Raw genomic sequence first — 21,302 nt, 5'->3', positions numbered from 1 at the left:
GAGGAGGTACTGAAGCTTTCCGTGCCAAGGGGTTTATGCCACTATCTCTGGTGAAGATCTTGATCTTGCAAGGAAGAACTGATTTGCTTTCTGAAAACTTGAGTCACTAGTCATCTACTTTCAGCTTCTCTGAGCCTTTCTGTACTGAGTCCATGTATTAAAAGGGGATTAGTAAGATACAATCCATGAGCTTCATAAAATTATTGTGGGAATTAAATGAGGTGGCATAGATAAAAATGCTTTGTAAATCATACAGTCCTATGCAGACAAACAGCATTATTCTAGCTAAGAAAATGGATACTTTTACTGCCACTTATGATTTTCTATTAAAAACAATATTAATGATTGCACCTTATTTCCCATTTGTGTGCACATGCACTCGTGCGCACACACGAAGTGGATGAATTCAGTGAACTGCATTCACCTTAATGGTCCCTCACTGCTTGCATACCATTTAACATAATTCAATTTAACTTAACCATAGTTCATAATGTTTTTAAAAGAACAACACTTTACCATTAATTGGGAACAGTTCTAAAACTCCCCCAACTTCCTCTCCAACCCCTAAAAGTTTCAGAATGGTTATGTGGCGCAGACCTGGAAAGAGAAAGAAAACCATAACGTTGGTAAATCATCTTTTACCTTCAAAGGCCAATAGCTGATAATTAGGAATCTCTACATTAAAAAGAACATAACTTGATTAGGCAAAATACTCCATTTTTTTCTATAAAAAGAGTCATTAAATACCTTTAAAACCTCGAGAAAGACCTAATTTCAGATTTAGGATTAATAACAGGGTCAGATGTGCTTTTTGTTTTGTTTTGTTCTGTTTGTAGATGGAAATAGAAGAATTTGCTCTTAAACTGTGGTTCTATTAAATAACAAACACAAGTGAAGCCGTGGGAACATTTAAATATCTGGGATGATCTGAGCTGATTTGAGTGCTGAAAAAAGTCATGCCTGAGGTTATAACAATTTAGGTGGATGATGTTTGCTGGGCTAATTCAACTGTCTCTTGGAGAAAAAAGCAGAACCTACCCAGTGTGATTGTTAAAGGAATATTTCCAGCTTTCTTGCACAAAAGTTTGTCAGTGTAAAGGCAGGTTCTTACCGCTTACTTAGAGGATTCAGAGAAGCACTTAAGTAAGCACAGCGTGCTTCCCACCCACAGCTAAAGTCTCAGGAAAGGAGAGAGGTCATGCCTTGGTAGCTTGTTGGAATTCTTTTGAGGATGAAGTGCACACCAAGGGATTCAGGAGAAAAAACACTGGAGGACAAGGGGGCTGTCAGTTCATCATATCAAGATTTCGTGGTGTTAGACAAAATGCCAATCTATTCGGGGTCATAACTTGGGACTAATAATACGAATATCAATGGAGTTTATTGTTCAGAGGAGAAAACTGACAGTAGCCGTGGCTTGAGGCTGTTTTAAGGAGGGGCTAAAATCCTAGCAAACGGCTATCCAAAAAAAAAAAAAAAAAAAGTTTGTGGTCTTTGCTCTTCTCCCAGAGAAGTGAAGCATTCTGTTCTCCATGTCCTTGAGTCATGTTTTCAAAAGGGAAGATCATGAATTTAATTATTCCTGGAAAATAGGACTTGTTTACATTTCCTGTATATTGCAAAAGGGTTTGCTTGCACTAATGTGATTTAGGTTCTGTATGCAGAGATTAAATGAAACATCACCTAATAACTGTTCCAAAACTGTTTTTAGACAGCTGAAGTAAGCCATGATTTTATTTACATTCTTATTGTGAAGGGCTATTAACCGCTCTAAACTTCTGCCTTACCTAGCAACATTGGTTGCTACAAATAGTTTAAAATATACTTAAAATACAAAAAAACCCCCAACCTTATATATTGATATAAAGTCGTTATTTGTTAACTTTGATAGTAGGACTATACATAAAATACTCATGAATCTTCTAGTTGTTTTTACTGTTATGAGCTTGTTGTCTGCCTCTTTTGAGTTATTATTTTATATCTTAAAACTAAAATGTATTTAAATTTACAGATACTGAGTCATAGTAAAGACCCAGGCTCTGTTAACGCTTTACAAAACTTATACCCCCATTTCTTAAAATAAATTAAGCACAGTTTTATAACTAATAAATGATTCTTCTTCCTAGTAGAAGTATCAAAATAATGCTGATTCATCTGTAATCCAGTTAGGAATGGAATTTTTAAAATCTGTGGCTTCTAGATATTCCACCCCCCCACCAATGACTGTCAAAATTCTTCCTCTGTAGAAGTACATTTTAAATGAGATTTCAGTTGTAAATTCCAGTTTTGAAACTGCCCTTAGCTCCTTGCTTCACCACTGATCTTAGTAGTAAGTTCTATGTACTATGCATTTTCCTTTGTATGCATTCCTATTCAAAATGATACTTTAGGTCACTAGGATAATAATTTTGGTAAAGAAAGCAAATGTTAGTTTTTAAAACACTGAGTAGTTCACTACAAAAAAAAAAAAAAATAATAAACTATGTTTCTCTTTGACCTACTTGTCCTAAAATAAGATTCTGTTTGACAGATCTTGCTGTATTTTCTGTCCAATTATAGATCAAAATCCTTTTTAAGGGAGTAGCAATGTAGTACAGTATGCTTCCATTAATATATTAATTCTCAAAGCCATTCCTGTTTTACAAAAGACATTTAACCTACGGAGAAGGACCCAGTGTTTGTAGCTAAGTATTACCTAAGTAAATGATGATACCTGAGTTTTATGATGTTGAAACAAGTTTAAAAGAAATAAAATAAAATAAAATAAAATAAACCACAGGGCACATAATACAGATCACTGAAAGTAAAACAGTAGGTTTTTTCAAACACTTCAGTGAAGAACCCCAGAGAGGAGAATATTGAGGAAACACAAAGCAAAACAAAAACCCAAAAAAACCCTGCATTTGATGAAGGCTCCAGTCTGAAAGCAACTTTATGCTCAATACAACTGAGTAAGTGTCTGGGAATCTCCAGTCTGGACTGAGGAATATTTGGATGATCTAAGCTTCTATGTTCCATTTTAGAATTGACCAGGAAGAGAGTGGTATGGGAAAACAGTGATGACGAGGCTTCCCACTCACCAAAATTGCAGGCCTGGCCACTGAGGGCCGAGAGCTGCTGTGAATAGGCCCAGTCTTCATCATTAGGGGCAGAGATCACCAGCAACCGCCTCCTCCATCGGAACCTGGATAAAAAAGGAGGCCGTGATTACTGCTTCAAACAATAGAGGCTAATGTAAGAAAGCAGTCACTTTGGCTGTCGGGTTTGCTTATGCCCAGAATAAAAAACACTGGCCCTTAGAAATATCTCATAGTTCCGCAAAGCCATTAAACTTCATTTCCACATTTCTTGCGTTTTTCTGTCATAACTTCATGGTCTGCCTACTGTGGCATTTGCATGAAGCATCAGGCATGAGTCTGGCCACCACACCCAGTAGGGTCACTTGGGGATACATGAGGTCCTCAGATGCCATGAAGACTGGCCAAAATGGTATGTTATATAGTAACCACAGAAAGAGGGAATCAGAAGAACTGAAGAAAACTCAAGTTCTAATAGAGTTCGCTAGTGCTTGGAGGGGGTCAAGAATCAAAGGTAGGGACAGAAATAGAGTAGAAAAAGAGAACTAAATTTAAAGTAGATGACAGTGACAGGGTGACAGTGACAGGAAGAAGGAAAATGGGGAAGTGGTTCAAAGAGTCAGGGAGGATTCCTGGAAAAACAAAGCCCTAGGTATCTTTTTCGGTAGCCAGTGGTTCATCCTTCGGCAAATGCAAGTTCTAAAAGGTAGCCTACCAACTAGAAAACCAACCTCATAGAGCCCTCCTGCAAAGTGGGATGGGGCTACACCTTGAGCCTAGGATTTCAGCATATAATACAGTAAACCTGTTTCTGCTCTGACACTGTAGGGTAGTAGAAAACTTTTGTCTTATAACCTGAGTTCATGTTTTGTCACTGCTAACTTTTTGGGTTCCCTGAGCGTGTCACTGAGTTCATCCAAGCCTCAGTTTTTCCTTATCTCTGAACCAAAAATAGCATCTACTTCAAAGAATTCATAACACCTAAGAATTAAATTAAAACCCATCAGTGTAAGTTGTCTACACGAGGGCATGGATATAGGTAGTGGCTTGATCTGTGGCCTTCTAGATGGAGGATGTTGTCTATGAAGAGACCTCAGACATTTAACTACCAAATGCCATATGATAAGTGATTTAATCCTTTGTGTATCCTTTCATAGCTCACGTTCATCTACACAGAAATCATTAGAGGTCAGTGAAGACACAGCCTATTGTCTTCATTTGATGGATGACAAAATGGGGCTTAGAGAAGTAATTGCCAAACTGGTAAATTAAACAGTGGGTAATGATGGTTTCTCTAGTCGATCACCCTCAGAGATCCTGGCGCTTGGCTGACGCAGTCAGGGTCCCTCACAGGAGATAGGAAGGAGAGGGTATGCATCCAAGGGCTAACAGTATGGAGTTGTCTCCAATTCCCCTTTCACTGGAGGGGAGGAGTTTTGCGTTCTGCCTTCTGTGCAGACAACCAGGGGATGTTAGTACCCTCACTGAGCTGGAAGCCAGTTGATTATATTCACGACTTCTCTCCCTGTGCCCATTCTAGCCTCACAGTGAACACAAGAGTTTTCAACCCCAAAGAAAATGGCCTCTTGGGGGAATAGTGGTTTGGGTGAATGAGAGAAAATGATAGTCTGATGAAACACAACCTCTCAATGGATGCCTGTATCAAGGCTTGCCAAAAACTGCTTGCTGTGACATTACATTTGCTTCCTCTGATTGTTTCTCTTCAAAGGGAAAGAAAAACTAAAATGTCCACTGAGAATAGGGAGATGAATGTATTTAGCATGGAGGAGGGGAGAGGAATGTCTGAAACTGTCCAAGACCTCCTGGGAAAGGGAACAGTGACTGCTGTCAGATCACAAACTTGGGTATCCTGTACCCTCCCTGCTTCCTTAGGAGGCATGCCAGCCCAGCACTGCCCTGCCCCCACCCAGCCCCCAGCCAGCATCCAAACCGGGCCAGCCTTCCTGGCCTCACACAGAGCTGTAGGGTATCCTCGAAGGAGCTATTTTGGGTGAGGTATATTTTGGCTTGTTTACTGGTGTGCACCACTGGATGCTGTCCTGATTAGACAGGGACAGGATCTGAGACTCCCTGTCGCAGACACAACCAGGCAAAGGTCATTTCCCCTAAGGAATGATTCTTTCTCCCACGGACCTTCACGTTAAGATATGAGGCTCCAACTTGCAACACTGAAGGAAATAACTTCCACAGGGTGTAACAAGAAATGTCAATGTGGCCCAGATCCTTATTTCGGACAAATTGTTCTCCTGTCACTTTAACGTATCAGTAAATAAAAATTCTATGAGCTGTGTGTGTGTTTGCTTCTCTTAACTGGCACTCCTAAATTAGTGTGCATTTGCCCACTCTTTGGGGCTTCTGTCTCAGAGGAACGTAATTATAGCCTGAACCAGATGAGTGTCACTGAAGACCAGACCGGCTTCAGAGTCTGGTCAGCTGAAACCAGGCTGTGTAGACTCACCAACAACTCAGCAAATGTGAAGGAAAATTCCGATTGGATATTCATTTATTTATAGAACTTCTATTTAAAAAAAAAAATTTTTTTTCCGTTCTCTCTGCCTGGTTTCAATCCTGAGGTGTTTACTAAATCTCCTCCGACCTCTCCCTTCGTGACAAAGTTTTCTAACTAGGAGCTGAATAACTGGTCCTAACACTACCAATAGCCAGCATTCGTTGATTACTCACTTTGCACTAACTTGTGGTCCATCATTACTTTTATTTTTTGTTTGTCTTATTTTTTAAAACGATTTTATTTATTCATTTGACAGATAGAAAGAGCCAGAGAGCAGAAATGGGGGAAATGGCAGAGGGACATGTAGAAGCAGGCTCCCCACGATCAGGGCATCAGATGTGGGGCTCCATCCCAGGACCCCGGGATCATGACCTGAACTAAAGCAGGTGCTTAATGGACTGAACCATCCAGATGTCCCATCCCCCATCATTACCTCTAGTATTGAATTTACCTTTCACAACAATCTTAGGAATAGGTACACTTATTATTCACATTTTGCAAATGAAAAACTAAAACCTGGAGAAGTTAGGTCATCAGCCCAAGGTCACACAGCTAATACATGGAGATACCAGGAATCTAACTCAGGAATCTACTCATGCCTCTAGGTAATAATACACAATTCTGCTTTGACTTTTAAGATCAATGATAATTATCAGCACAATGATTGCATGAGTTGCGACCACAAATCATGCACAGTTATAGGACATCCAAATTAGAATTGCATCCATTCTGAGTATCTGCAGAGGATGCCTTTTCCTGACATAGTACTGAATACATATAAGGGCTCTGACATTCGAAGGAAAATACATTTACATATCATAGTGTCCTGGTCAGTACAAAAGGTTTTAGATGAAAAATGTGCATACAAGTCTTAAAAATCAAAGATAGGCCAGATTTGGATGTGTGATCAGCCAGAATGAATGCTGCAAGATTTGTGTGTGATTGAAATTGAGATAATGTCAACCTTTCCTGTCAAGGTTTGAAACCCATGACACAGTAATTATAAAAAGACAGCCTGCCTGGAGATGGTAGGAAAAATCTCTCAGAATGTCTGTAGCTGCAGGTCTCCCGGCTGGCCCAAATCCTTGGCTATAAATAACAATAATGAACTGGGTGGTAACTGTCTGCTGTTGAGGACAGGTGACCTGAGTTTACAGGGTTGGTTCAGCAGGTAAGCATCTTTTAGTCCTGGAAAATTTAGAACTAAGAAGAGAAGGTTTTCAAAGAATCATAGTGATAATCTATATTTCTAAGAAGGATCTTGGTCTTTATACACATAATTTATGTTATTATGAAATTTTAGAGAATTTGGTTTAATAAAATGACAACCCTAAGACTATGATTAGAATGTGTAATTGAGTGATTGGCTTAGATGTGTGGTTTTTTTTTTTTTTAAGATTTTATTTATTTATTTGTCAGAGAGAGAGAGGGAGAGAGAGCAAGCACAGGCAGACAGAATGGCAGGCAGAGGCAGAGGGAGAAGCAGGCTCCCTGATGAGCAAGGAGCCCGATGTGGGACTCGATCCCAGGACGCTGGGATCATGACCTGAGCCGAAGGCAGCTGCTTAACCAACTGAGCCACCCAGGCGTCCCTAGATGTGTGGTTTTAAGTCACGTGCAGTTACTGGAATATCTGAGAAAACGTTGGATTCACTGTATTTACAAGATTACTGGATCATTTAAGTATTCAGCAAGGTTTTGTTTGTTTATGTCAAACAATTCAAAAATACATATTAAATGTAAAAATGGCTGTTTGAAATAATAAAATTGTTTAATTATGGCGTTTGTAAGCAAGATCAAACATTATTCAAAGCCCCTTAAAACTGATAGCTAAAGTTTGCTAGGTTATAAATAGAATAATACGATTTAAAAGCCTAACTTAAAAGTTTAAGAGAGAACTGTGGTCTTAAATTTATTACTTGGATATATTTGACTCTAATTGTGAAAATCAAAAGTGAACTTCTAAGAATCTTGTCTGCCAAAAGAAAGGTGGAAGGAAGGAAGGAAGGAAGGAAGGAAGGAAAGAAGCAAGGAAGGAAGGAAGGGAGGGAGGTAGGGAGGGAGGGAGGGAACAGAGAGCGGGAGGGAAGGAAGAAAGGTGGGAGGGGTGGGGGGGAAGGAAGGGGAGTGCAGGGCAAGGAAGGAAAAGGAAGAAAAACACCTCAAGGGTAACAGAAAGGTTTTCTCATCAATCCTGTAAGTCAGTGCCATCGAGCGGGATGACCCTGGACCAGAAGCTGATGTTTCAGTGCCCCCAAGACTAGACAAAGCGCCATCTGCCCAGTGGAGTGTTAGAGCCCTTTATTAGCCAAGAGACTGGCCTGAAGACTGAGTTGAACCTTAAGTCCTTATAAAGGCACGCCCCTTCCATCTTCAGTCCAGATGCTTGCACTGCCCTGAAAATTTGAATGAAGGAAGAACCTCAAGTTCCTTTCAGTTCTGAAATTCTGTGGTTTTAGGGATGTCTCCCTTTGCTTCAAACTCTGGGCTTCTGGCTCCAAGACTAAAAATAATTCACATTATATTTTCAAAAGGAGTATCAGATAAGAATGTGAACTTTAGCAGCCAGATTCTCCTGGGGCCACTGAGTCCTAGAGCTGGCACTAGCTCAATGTTGACAGAAAGTTAGTTACTTAATCTCCATTAGCCTCAGTTGTCCCATCTGCACCACAGCAATAGTTACAGTATTCAGATCCTAGGGTTGTTTATAAAGATTAACGTTGGAAAGGAAGATGAAGTGCTGGGCACATAGGTGAGCATACAAAAAGTGGTCGCTTGGGGCACCTGGATGGCTCAGTTAGGTGTCCAACTGTTGATTTTGGCTCAGGTCATAATCTCAGGGTCATAAGATGGAGCCCCCTATTGGGTTTTCGGCTGGGTGTGAAGCCTGCTTAAGATTTTCTCTCTCCCTTTCCCTCTGCCCCTCCCCCGGCTACAGTACATGCACTCTCTCAAAGAAAAAAAAAAAGTGATCCCAGCAACTCTGGGATGTAGTCTGTAGTCAGATCTACTTGCTAATATTCTCCTTTATGGGTGAAAAAAAAATTTTTTTTAACATTAAGTCTTAAATTTTTTTTTTTAAGATTTTATCCATTCAACAGAGAGAGAGAGATCACAAGTAGGCGGAGAGGCAGGCAGAGAGAGAGAGAGAGAGGAGGAAGCAGGCTCCCCACTGAGCAGAGAGCCCGATACGTGGCTCCATCCCAGGACTCCGGGACCACGACCCGAGCTGAAGGCAGAGGCCCTAACCCACTGAGCCACCCAGGTGCCCCTATGGGTGAAAATTTTAAGGCAGGTTAATTGAGAAGCATAGAGAAATCAACATAGCTAGTAAATTGCAGGCCCCAAACTTGGATGAACAAGAAGTCCTATGCCCTTTACACATCATGAGGTTCTCTTTTAAGAGACCCAAGCTTCCTGAATCTAGAGGAATTCAGATGATCTATCCACTTATTAGTCATAGCATTCTTGATTTTCCAACTCATGAATGGGGAATATGCAGGAAGTTAACAGTTTCCAAGTTAATGAGTTTCCAAGTAAGTTCTTGCTCCATTTCTGGAGTCTTGGCCACACAGTATAACTAGGTGTGGGAGGTGAGGAGAGGAGATGTTACACTGAGATTTCTGTGCCTTTATTTGTTGTGGGAGGAATTTCTGCAGTTTTCACCTTCTAGATCCCCAAAAGCCCTGTAGAATTTTTATCCAACATGAGGGAAGTGATGGAGAAGGAAGAAAGTAGAGCAATTTTCTAAAACAATCTTCTCCATGTATTTATTGAAATTTTCATATAATGGTTTTCAATAAACCCTACTCCTCAGGGAATCAGGGAGCTGGGTCAAGAGGATTTCTTCTTTTGAGGTCCTAGAGGGGGGTTTTGTTGTTTTCTGAAGAGTTAGAAAGAAGCAGAAAATCAAGGATAGTGTTCCAAATCCTGTTTGGAACCAGAGTGACCTAATAAATAAACATGTAAAATAAAAACGCTGTATACAAAGCCCTCTAAATTCACTGGTGGAATAAATGAAACCTCCCAGGTCAGAATTCTCTACTCTGTGTCCCAAGAGGAGCAGAAAGAGAGAAAAGACCTATCCAAAGCCACCAAATCAATAATCAAGCTTGGAGCTGACCCCAGTCAACATTATGACCAGAGCCCTTTCAATAGGAAAAGACTAAGCCCTGTGGCCAGGGGCTACGAAGCAAACAAGACATTTCACCAGGGAGGGTCTGCACACAGGTCTACTTCATGTTTCCTTGACCTTTTTATTAGCTCACCCAGAACACCTTCCCACCTGCCTCCTCAGGATCTCCAAAGGTGGGATACCTGGATAGGAAGTTCTCCAATGACTGCTTCTTGTCTTCCTTGCAAGCAATGCCCTCCTTCTTCTGCTTTTCCATGTCTTTGATACGGGACTGGAATGTATCAATCAAATCGAACACAGACTTCATTGATATAGGCACTTCATAGTATTGCTGTTTCAGAAAGAATAGAAAGCATATAGTGTATAAGGGTGTTTCTTCCCTCTGTTTGAAGGATAGAGAGCCTGGGAGAACTCAGGAGAGCACTGGAGAAATCAGAGCCTGGAGGGTACATTGATTAATAAACTAAACTCTCTTCTTCAAAAGTACCTCTGCTGATGCTTTGAGGTTCAGAATCCATGAAACAACTGTCCCTTACCTTTTATGAGAATTTCTTAATTGCATACGTTTGTTGGAAAGGGTCCATGCCTTCCTCATTACATGTATCTTAGGTTTGCTTCCCTATCTCTGGGACTAAACTGATTCCTATTCACTGCACAACTGGAGAGAAGGTAAGAAATACTGTAACCAACACGGGAATGGAATAACCTTGTAGAGCATCTGACGTGAACTATAATGGTAATTTTGCACTATGAGGAGGACTGTTCTTTGGCCATCAGGAATCTACATACACTCTTTGTGATTCCCAGAGACTGTTTTATTGAGCAAGCGTCACTTAAAATTAGGTCATGTTCGTATATATATTCTTAGAAAAAAGTTGGAATCCAACTTCAAGATAATGCCATTCAGTTTCTTGGATCCTAGCTGTCTGGACTTACAACAGCAACCTAAGATGGATTTGAGGGCTGGCTGAGCAGAGGCAACGTAAACTAGAGAGAAGTCTGGACCTGGCTTGGAGCTATGCCTCCAGTGGGAATTGAGTAAACTACAATATGAAAGCTGTCAGAGACCTTTGGACCCATCTAGCCCAGCCTTAGAGGTGGGGCAACACAAGTGAGGAATGGATTAATAAATGGACCGCTCTCCAGATCCAGAAGAATACTGCAGGATGGATCAGCTATTCTGGTAGCCCTGGTGACCTTTTCCCTGATGATTTTCACGTAAGCATGGTACGCTATTGGTGTACAAGAATAGTTCAGAGATGAGCTCTGGAGCTCACCTGTATGGGTAGGAAGTGCAATGCTAACTGGGTGAACTTGGGCAAGTTACTTAACCACTCTGGGCCTCTCTTTTTTTTCTGGGAAATAAAAGTAATACTTGTTATTAATCTCAGAAGTTTGGGATAGGGATTGTAAAGGGTTGAGGTGAGTGCCTGTCATGGAAAACACTTAATAAAGTTAGATATTTTTGCTACTATTTTATAATTATTATTAGTGTCACTACATGGCACAGTTTTTCATGGCTCAGAACTTCTGTTCCTAAGCATAGGAAGAAAGTAGGTATAAAACCCTGCTGTCTTGTCCATGTTGAATCAGAAGGTAAACTTCCAGGCCCTTCTAGAGTAGGTCATGTTCAATCTGGCTTTTCTGAAGGAAGAAGCCAAATACTCTTCACCTTTTATCCCTTGCGCCTGGCAAATCATAGCTATTCAACCAGTGTCTGATGAATGCTTGACACTGAATTTGGTCTGAGTCAAACTGCTGGGCCACAGGAGGCCATCCAACCAAGCTCTTTCCGTAGACCGCATTTCTAGGCACAAATTCTATAAGGTAATGTGGAATATCTGAACCATTCCCAAACCTTACCACTTATAAAATAATTTGTGCTTATTCATATGTCTAATAGATTCACTGGCAAAAAAATCCGAGTTGTATTCAAAGGAATATAACTGTATCACCTAAAACAGAAACCCATACCTTGACTCTCAGGTCCACATCTGTGAGCACCATGAAGAAGTCATTATAGGTCATTCCGTACTCCTTCCTCAGCTCACCGATGAGATGCTGGTCTACCAAGTCCTCATCATCCACCACTCGCATGGGTTTTTCATTATCTTAAGGCAAATGAAATGTGAATAAATATAGGTGTGACAAGACAGAAATAAGTGGGAAGCGAATGGGTGATGGCTCCGGGTCTCCATCCTGAGTTAATTAGAACAGCTTTCATTAGTTGCACATATTCAACTAACATTCTGTTTGAACAAAAGTTTCCCAAGTGGATAAGTAAATACAGAAATAAATGAATAAACTAATTTTGAAAGTCAGTCTTCTACAGATGATCAAGCCCCACCTCTGCCTACCTTGGTCGTGGTAAATCAGAAGGCACAAAGTGAGAGTGAAGGCAGCTGAGTCATCCCTGGAAGATGACTGCCAATTCTACTCTAGGAATGAGTCATCACCCCCACCTCACCAAGGAGTTTTTAAATTTATTTTAGTTTTATTTACTTAGGTGAGTCTAAAATCTGTGTCTTTTCTTCACTTTCATTAGAGAATCACTTTGGGACTCAGTGTACTATGTTGTTGCTATAGAGAAAAATAACCCTATGTTCAAACCTGGCCACAGGTTCATTTTAACTCCAGAAATGTAGGGCTTTTCATAATACAAATGTTGTAAGTAAATACCATTTCCAGCCAAGTGTTACTAAATGTATGATAGTTTTTAACCATTATGTATTTTTTTAACATTGAATCCTAAAAATAAATTATTATAATTTGAAATGGTTCTTGAAGATGTCACTAGGTTGATGAGAAGTATGAACATGGCAACTCCTACATCTCTGGAAATGATTTTCACATTTCTGAGATGAAAATGCTGCTTCCTTCCCTTACACATCCCAGTGTTTTCCTCAACCCTATAAAAAAATTTCCTCTCCAAAATAATCCCCTGTCCTTAAAAAAATGTGAAAAAAATTAAAGTTAGCAAATATGTGATAATAGATCTATTAGTGAAAAGACTCTACCAGTTACTATCCACATTACTACCCAATGAGTAATATCATAGTAGAAACAACCACAGCTTTGCAGATACAGAGCTTATAGAGCTTGAGTACCATAGACCATTACTCTTCTATGGATAAAAAGGGAATGATTACAAGTTAACTGTTACTTTGATTTATTTGATGAAGATCACTAAGAGTATACCAACAAGGAACTTGATTTCCCCCAAAGAAGATCAAAACACAAAGAGAAAGAATCAATTTTCCTCCCTGAGATTGGGACAGTTCTTTATGGAGGGGGTTCAAAGGCATGGGAGCTGATAGCTTATATGAGGACCAAGCACTGTCTGCAAACTGAAAAATGACACGCTTCATGCATATAAACTATTTTTAAATGCACATTTTTACTGCCATTAATTAATTACAAAGTGATGAAAAAGAATTGCCAGATTCATGTTGTTTTTTTTTTTAATATGTCTCATTGGGCAAAAAAACAAAAAAACAAGTTGCTGAAGAAAATGCATAGTGGATGTTATTCTTGGTTAAAAGGAAATAATACAAAAGAAAACACATCTGCACAGGAATAGACACCAGAGAATGTCCAGAAGGACAACTGGCTGGTAATGACGGCTGCCTCTAGGAAATGGAAAAGGTGAGGTGGAAACGTTCACTGTTTATTGCACACATGGCTATAGTAGTTAAAATTTAACAAGGAACATAGTTTAAACTTAATAATAATAATAAGGTAAATCATTAAAAACTGATTTCAAAAATGTTTTTAACAACTGATTATTCTAAAACTTGACAAACCAAGTTTTATCTAGAACTTAGGGATCACCATTTTTAACTCCCAACATACAGTCATTTTTGCTTTTGTTCATTCAACAAAATATTTGTTGTCAGTGCCCTGAGCTAAGTCTATGCTGGGCCCTGGATTCAGATATAAGTAACTTGGTTGGAGTTCAAGTTCCTAATTAGAATAAAAATTAGACCATTATATCTACCTAAAAGAGGAAGCTACAAAAATCACTGAATGGATAATGAGATGGAAGGAAGTTGGAGGTTGTAGCAGATTTCAAAGATGGCCCCTATTCACCACCCCTCTCCATATTTAGACTCTTGGCTCAGTAACTGTAGCTCCTCATTAAAGTGAATGAGTTAAACTGTCCTGCCTCCTGATTCTCAGGTCATCTATACAACTTGTTTTGGCCAATGCTAGCTGATGTCAGCACGCATGACCCAGAGAATAGAACTGGGCCTGTACATTTGGGATTGCTCTTGCCTCTACCAGGGCCATGAGAACAACATGCACACTAGCCTTCTGAAGGATAAGGTACACCAACTTACCCTGGCCTCAGCCCAGAGAGGGCCACTCCCGATCAGCCAACACCAGTTGGCCTGTAAAGTGATCAAGTCCAACTAAAATCAGCAGGACTGCAAGTACATGGACCAGTCTCCCTGAGGCCCACCGAGCCCCGCCCAGATGAGCAGAACCTTACAGATGTGTGACTCAATATTTAATAATTACATGCCACTGAAGTATGCAGGTCTTCATTACAAAACCTTATTGTGGCAATAGAGAAGTGGTGCAAATGTTATCTGGCACAATCCAGTCACATTATTGAGAAAAAATAATATTGGGAACATATGAAACAGGAACTGAAGCAGACCCTGTGGTTTGCAGTCCAGATCCCACCTTCAGAAGCAAGGTCACCGTGGAGAGAGCTGACTCCCTCTCTGGAAATCACTCTCCTTAGATTTGAAAAGAGCTGCCTTTGCCCCAAGTCACACTCTGACTAGGGGGCAGCCCACATTCAGATCTAAAAGATGTCCCCCTTGCCTCGAAGAGGACCACTCCAAAGAGTCAACGGCAGTACAATTAAAATTCCCTCTCTGTTCTCTTGTATCCCTCACCTCTCATAAGCATCATTCCTGAAAATATGCCCCATTCACCCTGTGCATGTAAATCTCAGAGTCTCAAGTCTTTTTACCAGAGGATAAACCTATCACAGAGCCCATGAGGGGAGCAACTTGCTCAAGTTCACATCACTAGTTAGTAACAGAGTGAAGGTTAAGCCTCAGGTAATATGACCTCACTCTTCTCCAGCGTTCCCTCTAGTTGACCAAAATATGTCCCACTCAAGGATAGATTGGACCTACAACCAAAATTTAAGCCAAACTTCGCTCTAACTGGGATATAGCAAGAAACCAATTTCACGGTCTGGTTTTTCTTTTCAACTGAAATATTTTCTGAAACCGTTTTGATGCGACATCAAACATAAAACACTTTACATTTCCAGACTACAGAATATCTAACATCCCAAATGAATGTTTGTGTCAAGGAAGAGCATCTGCACCCCCCCACCCCCGCAAAACAATAAAAGCACCAATCAACGGTGGCTGCAAGGATGGGCGCAACTCTCTGCCAGAGCTCCCCTCTGGCCCAATTCTGAGCAAGGTACAGGCGAGGACAACTCCCAGCTCCAGCTGCTTCCCCTGCCCCACGTCTCTGTTATGCTCTGCATTCATTCTCAGTCAGGGCTGAGACGGAACTGGGTGAGCACAAGGCTCTCTTTGGGCTGGAAATGCAGCATAAATCTGCCAGCTTCTTGTTATATTTATCCAAGTTTTGCCAAAGCTCTCCAGTCCTCATTCACAGGGCTTAGAAGCAAACATTCTTTAGGACACATCCTATAAACAGTCCACATGGTCTTGATCCCACTAAACAGATTCCCAGATCCAGATCCATTTGGTGGGATTTGTCTATCCCAAACAGATTGTCCCTGACCCAAGGTGACTGAAGAGGGACAGAAGGGGGCATGAACTCTGTTACATGCTGGTGGGGACCTGTCCTGCAAGGGGGGCATTAGCCTGGCTTTCCATCCTTGAAGGACCTCAATTCCAAAAGTCAGTGGCCAATTTCAGGTAGTGGTAGATTCCTTCACGTCTTTGTTCTTCCATGTCTGACTATAGACAGTAATGACCCCACAGAAAAATTCAGCTCCAGCCACAACTTATTAATCACCAAATGTGTACCAGGCATTATGTTCGAAGCTTCCATCCATGATGGCTTCTCCTCTGTTGGTATTCATGGTATATCTCCTCCTCCCACCTGTCCTACCCAAGTTTAGGCATTCGCCCAATGTCCCTGGACAGCATCCGCCTCTCTGCTGCTCCAGGAGTTTACCTCCTCCAGCAGTTTTTCAAAGCATGATCCACTGTCTACTTTCATCACAATCACCTGGGGCACCAGTTAACATTACAATCCTTGGATCCAGACCAATTGGATCCGAGTGGCAAGTGGTGAGGTCCAGGAATCTGCATTTCTTTTAAAGATTTATTTATTAATTTATTTGAGAGAGAGCATGAGCAGGAGGGGCAGTGGGAAAGGGAAAGAAAATCTCAAGCAGACTTTTACGCTGAGCCTGGAGCCTGACTCAGAGCTCGATCTCACGAAACTGAGATCATGACCCCAGTGGACAACGAGAGTCGGACACTGTGTCACCCAGGCATCCCAGAAATCTGCATTTTAACACGTATTCTGGGTGATTATTATGCAGTCTAAGGACAGAGAACAAGGACAGGATAAAATCCAAATCCTAGACTTAGCAACCAAGGCCATTTCTGCTAGACTCAGCCGATCTTAGCTAGCTGATCTCTTAACTCTTCCAAATATTATGCTCCAGCCTCTATTTTCGGTTTCTAGAAATATGCCTTCTCTTTCTGGAATGCTATTCCTATCCTTGTCCACATGGGAACTAATTACCTGTCGACTTGTCTCTACCTCATCTGTACACTCACAACACTTTGTTACACGTTTCTGCAATCATGCCTATCACCTTGCATCGCAATCAGTGATTATGCATCTGCTTTCCCACTAGATATGAGCAATTCATCAATAGGGACTGACTTTGACCACCTTCTAAATCCTGTAGCCTGGCACACGTAAACACTAGGTACAGATTTGATAATCATGAAATCTCTCCCCTAAGAAGGATGTCACATTAAAAAAAAAAAAAGTAGTGAAGGGTAGAGTAAAGAAGGTGAGCAATTCTGAGTCTCTATAGAGAACCCACCATCAAACCCTTGCACTTCCTTTATCTTGTGAGCCTGTAACACAGCCAGTCTAAGTGTAATATGAGAAAACTCACCATATAGATTTATTTTCTAAATTTGGGTTTTCATGTATGAGGTCTCATAATGGCATTAATCATATTTTTTATTTTCTATATATTATGATCTTTTGACATCTTAAGAACCCTTTCTGACTGGGGAGAGACTGCTCCTCCCAAGGCTAGCCAATTCTTAGAGACAACAACAACAAAAATAATAAACAAAAATTAAAAATTTCTTCTGCCATTGGAAGAGCTTAACCCTCCATCACATTCTTCAAGCACTTGTTTCGTATGGTTGACTTATCAAGTGCTTTTCGCCCTTTGATCATCAGGGCTTGATCTTGACACTGATACACTTGAGAGGCAGGAGGGCAGTGAAATGGGATGACTGAACAAGGTGGGAGCACACTTGCCAGCTTCCAAGGCACACAGTGATTGATAATCAGAGACTGAATAAACAGAGAGGGACACCCAGCCAGGATCTGGAAATCTGATCACTCACGCAGCCTGGCCTCCTAGCACAAGGTGGCAGAGTCTAGAGAAGGCAACTTCCAGACTTTGTCACCATGATGAAAGGAAGAGTTGGGGCAAAGGGTCAAATTTTCAGGTGCTCCCCAGGGAAAGTGACATTTCTGCATTGTTACGGCTCGTCCATAAGAAACAATTCTCTTCAACAGAATCAGAGACAGAAAGAGAATATTTAGGCTGAGATGGAGTCTGTTGTTCTCACCTACAAAAGGTATTTTAGAAATTCACCCATGACTTCCTTACTCATATAACTATGGAATCACTTTCTATCCTGTTGTTACATTCCAGCCCCATCCCCATCAACTTTCCACCCCCTTTTTCATCAAATACCCTCAAACTCTTCCTCTTTCACAGGAAGTTTTCAAAGAACTTCCTTTGTCCATAAAAATGTCCTATATGTTCTAGCCCTTAAAAGCTGGTGATTGGATATCAGTGTCAAATATTTTTTTTTATCCCTGTATCTTTCTAAGAGAGGAACACACTTCCTGTGTTTTCCCCATATTTCTCTTTCCATTCTGCAGTAAAGTGCTTTTATTATTAATTTTTAAAATTTCTTTGAGAGAGAGGGAGCATGAGAGAGAGAGTGAGAGCATCAGCAAAGCTGAGAGGCAGAGGGGGAAGGAGAAGGAGAAGCAGACTCCCTGCTGATGCCAGGCTCAATCCCAGGACCCTGGGATCATGACCGGAGCTGAAGGCAGATGCTTAACCGACTAAACCATGCAGGTACTCCAGCAAAGTACCTTTAGCCAGCTACTTCTTTCTCTCTGGCACTCTTTGTCTATAATCCATTCTCTTCATATGTACACCAATTTTTCTGTCCAATTGATATTTTAAGTACCAATAACAACTGAGAATGCTTTTGTGTGTTGTATCTTTCTAAACTCTCCTGTATAATATTATTTTGAATGGCAAAACCACAGGGGCTTAAACTGCGTTGTAATTTGCTCAGGCATTAGTGACATTCATTAGGCTAATGATTGAAATCTTAAGGTAAATTTCCAGGTATTTGTAGGTCCATCACCTATAGTCCAAATACATTTAGCAAAATGGACCAGCTGGTGAGTACAGCCCACAGTGTAGTTGGATGTGGGTCTCTCTTTTTAGGGCCCAGTAAAAGTCTGGAAGAGTAGAGAGTGCTTGATTTATTTTTAAAGAAAGTAAGGCCATCTGATAGATTTCCAGCTGAAAATTGGTCAAGGCTAGAGTTTGGTTCACTGAGTCCATGGTGCACGCCAATTCCTGTTTTCCCATGGCTGGCTCCCAGTCTTGGCTGAAAATTCTACATCCTTTCCCATAAGGAGGGTAAGCTGGGACATAACACAAGGAGAGAAAGGCTTTTCAGGAATTAAATGAGGATCAAAAATGAAGCCCCCCACCCCGATGATGTCCAAGCTAACATTCAGTGAGAGGCAAACACCCAACGCACAACACCTGACTTCCAATAGGGCAGGAAAAAAACCCCTCAGTGCCTCTACAGCCCATATTCAATCCAGATGTCTAAAAAAACAGCAGGATTAATGCTAAAAATTTGCCAAGGCAGCACCAGATGCTTTTAACAGTTGGGACCACATAGAGGCTGAAGTAGAACATATAATGATTTTTCCAAACTTCTCTGAAATGAGGAATGAGGATTCTTTGTGTAAGGGTTGGTGGCAACACAGTTGACACTGGGAACACCTGGTAGGGGAGGTCTTTCATCACCAGCCAGCACCGGTTTATGCACTGGACTGAATACCTCTTTCCTCTCTAGACATCTGGACTGTAATTAAGCTCACTGGCTCTTGCTACTATTTGAAAAATCCAGAAGTAAATGGCTGAATCTCAGTTAAACACGAAATAGGTGGCTTTGCAGTCTTAATCTTCTGGGCTTTGGTTTTGTTACCAGGGATCATAAGGCACCTTGTGACCTGGAAGGTCAGTTGTGAGGGTTCCCTGTCAACATTCTGTCATTAGCAGAAAGCAGGTCCAAGTTCTTTTTAATTATAGGTGCTCTAGTCCTTGTGACAGCTCACTGATCTCCAGATCATATAATAGTATTTATTATATGACAGCTACTTATAGGCGCTATCTTACTAAATCCTCACCATAGCCTTTGAAATAGATTTCATTATTTTCTAGGGAGAGGTTTAGGAACCAACTTGCCCAAAGTCACACAACAGATAAGTTAGGACTGTGGATTTGAACTGGTCTGACTCTAGAACTTCTTTTGTGTCTTCTGTTTTTATGATTATTGTTGTGGTGGTTAAGGGCTTTGTTGTTGTACTCCCTCCCAAACACAGATGCAGCATAGGGATTGATGTCCACAAACCCATCACGTATCCACAGTGTTTTATGATGGGACATTGGAAAGGATGGTATTTATTTTCCTTTGGAGCTAACTCAGGGAAAGGTGAGCTAATAAAAATAGAGAAAGTATAACTGAAACTTCATATTTGAATAAGTTCTAGAGATCTGTATACAATATTGTGCCTATAGTTACCAATACTGTATTGTACACTTAAAAATTAGTTAAGAAGATAGGGCTCAGAGCATGTGGGTGGCTCAGTTGGTTAGGCATCCTACTCTTGATTTTAGCTCAGGTCATGATCTCAGAGTTGTGAGATCAAACTCAGTGTCAGGTTTTGTGCTGGGCATGGAGCCTGCTTAGGGTTCTCTGTCCCTCTCCCTCTGCCTCTCCACATTTCTGTCTCTCTCCCTCTTTAAAAAAAAAAATTCGGGATCACATGTTTTAACTGCAAACTTATCTTTTTTTTCTTTTCTTTTCTTTCCTCTTCTTTTCTTCTCTCTCTCTCTCTCTTTTTCTTAATAGGCTCCACACCCAGTGTGGAGCCCAACACGAGGCCTGAACTCATGACCCTGAGAACAAGACCTGATCTGGGACCAAGACCTTAACCATCTGAGCCATCCAAGTGCCTCTTTACCACAATTTTTAAAAATATGAATTAGAAGCTAGACAATATCCAAACCAAATTGGCATTATATGACATAATTTTGACTGCTATGTGTTCTATTACATCAAGATCACATGACAGAAAAATCTGTGAGATAATGTGTTATATGTATTGAAGTTTAATGTTAACTAATGGGGAAAATATGTTTTATATTCTTTCTGTGTAAATGTATTTTATGAAAAATATGCAGGATCTGCAAATGTGAAATATGAAGGACTTCTGTTGTAGTTAAAATTAAAAAAATTTAAAAGTAGAGAATGCATGAAGGGAAAAGGGTTTTTTTTTTTTTTTTTTTTTTTTTAACATAAAGCCCCAGAGATGTAATAATTATAGAAGAAACTGGGTGGATCAGATCTGGGGCTTCTGACTCTGTGACCAAACCACTCACAGTAAGTCTTGCAACATTCCCATGAGATGTGCAAGGAGTTAGGCAGCTGCCCAGAGCTGAGCTGTATGCCTCATGGGCCTCACACGCACCATGAATATGAAAAATTGTGAAAACTCTACAGTCAGCCAAATTCTTCAGCTCTCCAAAAGGACCTGGGTGCAGTTCAGTCCATATTTTCAGTGACTTTTCATTTCGCTGAACAGCCTTTCTCTCTGCCCTCCCCAGGCTTGCTAGACTAGAGTCAAGGGCTTCCAAAGGTCTGGCAGGTCCCCATCTGTGAGTGAGTCACCTGCAGCGTGAAAGCAGCAGGAAGATCAGATGGTATCATTCACAGGCTAGATGACTCCGAAGCCAGAGGAGACTGTCTACATACATTTCTGGCTCTCCCACCACTGTATTTCTTCTCTCATTTTTCTCTGCCTTATTGACTTTGAACCCACAGAATGCTTGCATATTTTTTCATTGTAACGTGCCAAAAACTTACACCAGAACCATCCGGAATAGTTACGTAAATAGGCTGGTAAACTGACCTTTGTCACCACAGGAAAGAGCGCTCTGAATAACTGAATGACCCTCTTAATGCCC

At 40.8% G+C, this 21,302-nt stretch overlaps 1 protein-coding gene across 1 annotated transcript in view; it reads right to left on the bottom strand.

Annotated features, from left to right (window-relative positions):
* The window catches only part of LOC111148359 (coiled-coil domain containing 80), a 32,959-nt gene that overhangs the window by 1,004 nt on the left and 10,653 nt on the right, over window positions 1-21,302 (bottom strand). The window contains exons 4-7 of the mRNA XM_022504859.1: window positions 11,717-11,853; window positions 9,925-10,073; window positions 3,081-3,184; window positions 517-597 (exon numbers count right to left, since the gene is read on the bottom strand). Of these exons, the coding sequence (XP_022360567.1) occupies window positions 517-597; window positions 3,081-3,184; window positions 9,925-10,073; window positions 11,717-11,853 (471 nt within the window). The remainder of the gene's footprint in view (window positions 1-516; window positions 598-3,080; window positions 3,185-9,924; window positions 10,074-11,716; window positions 11,854-21,302) is intronic.

This window comes from Enhydra lutris, unplaced genomic scaffold (assembly GCF_002288905.1).
Source record: "Enhydra lutris kenyoni isolate GAN:26980312 unplaced genomic scaffold, ASM228890v2 scaffoldscaffold2, whole genome shotgun sequence".
Taxonomy (NCBI): Eukaryota; Metazoa; Chordata; class Mammalia; order Carnivora; family Mustelidae; genus Enhydra; species Enhydra lutris.
The sequence above is the reverse complement of the archived record's forward strand: the minus strand, read 5'-3'. Positions and strand labels throughout refer to the sequence as shown.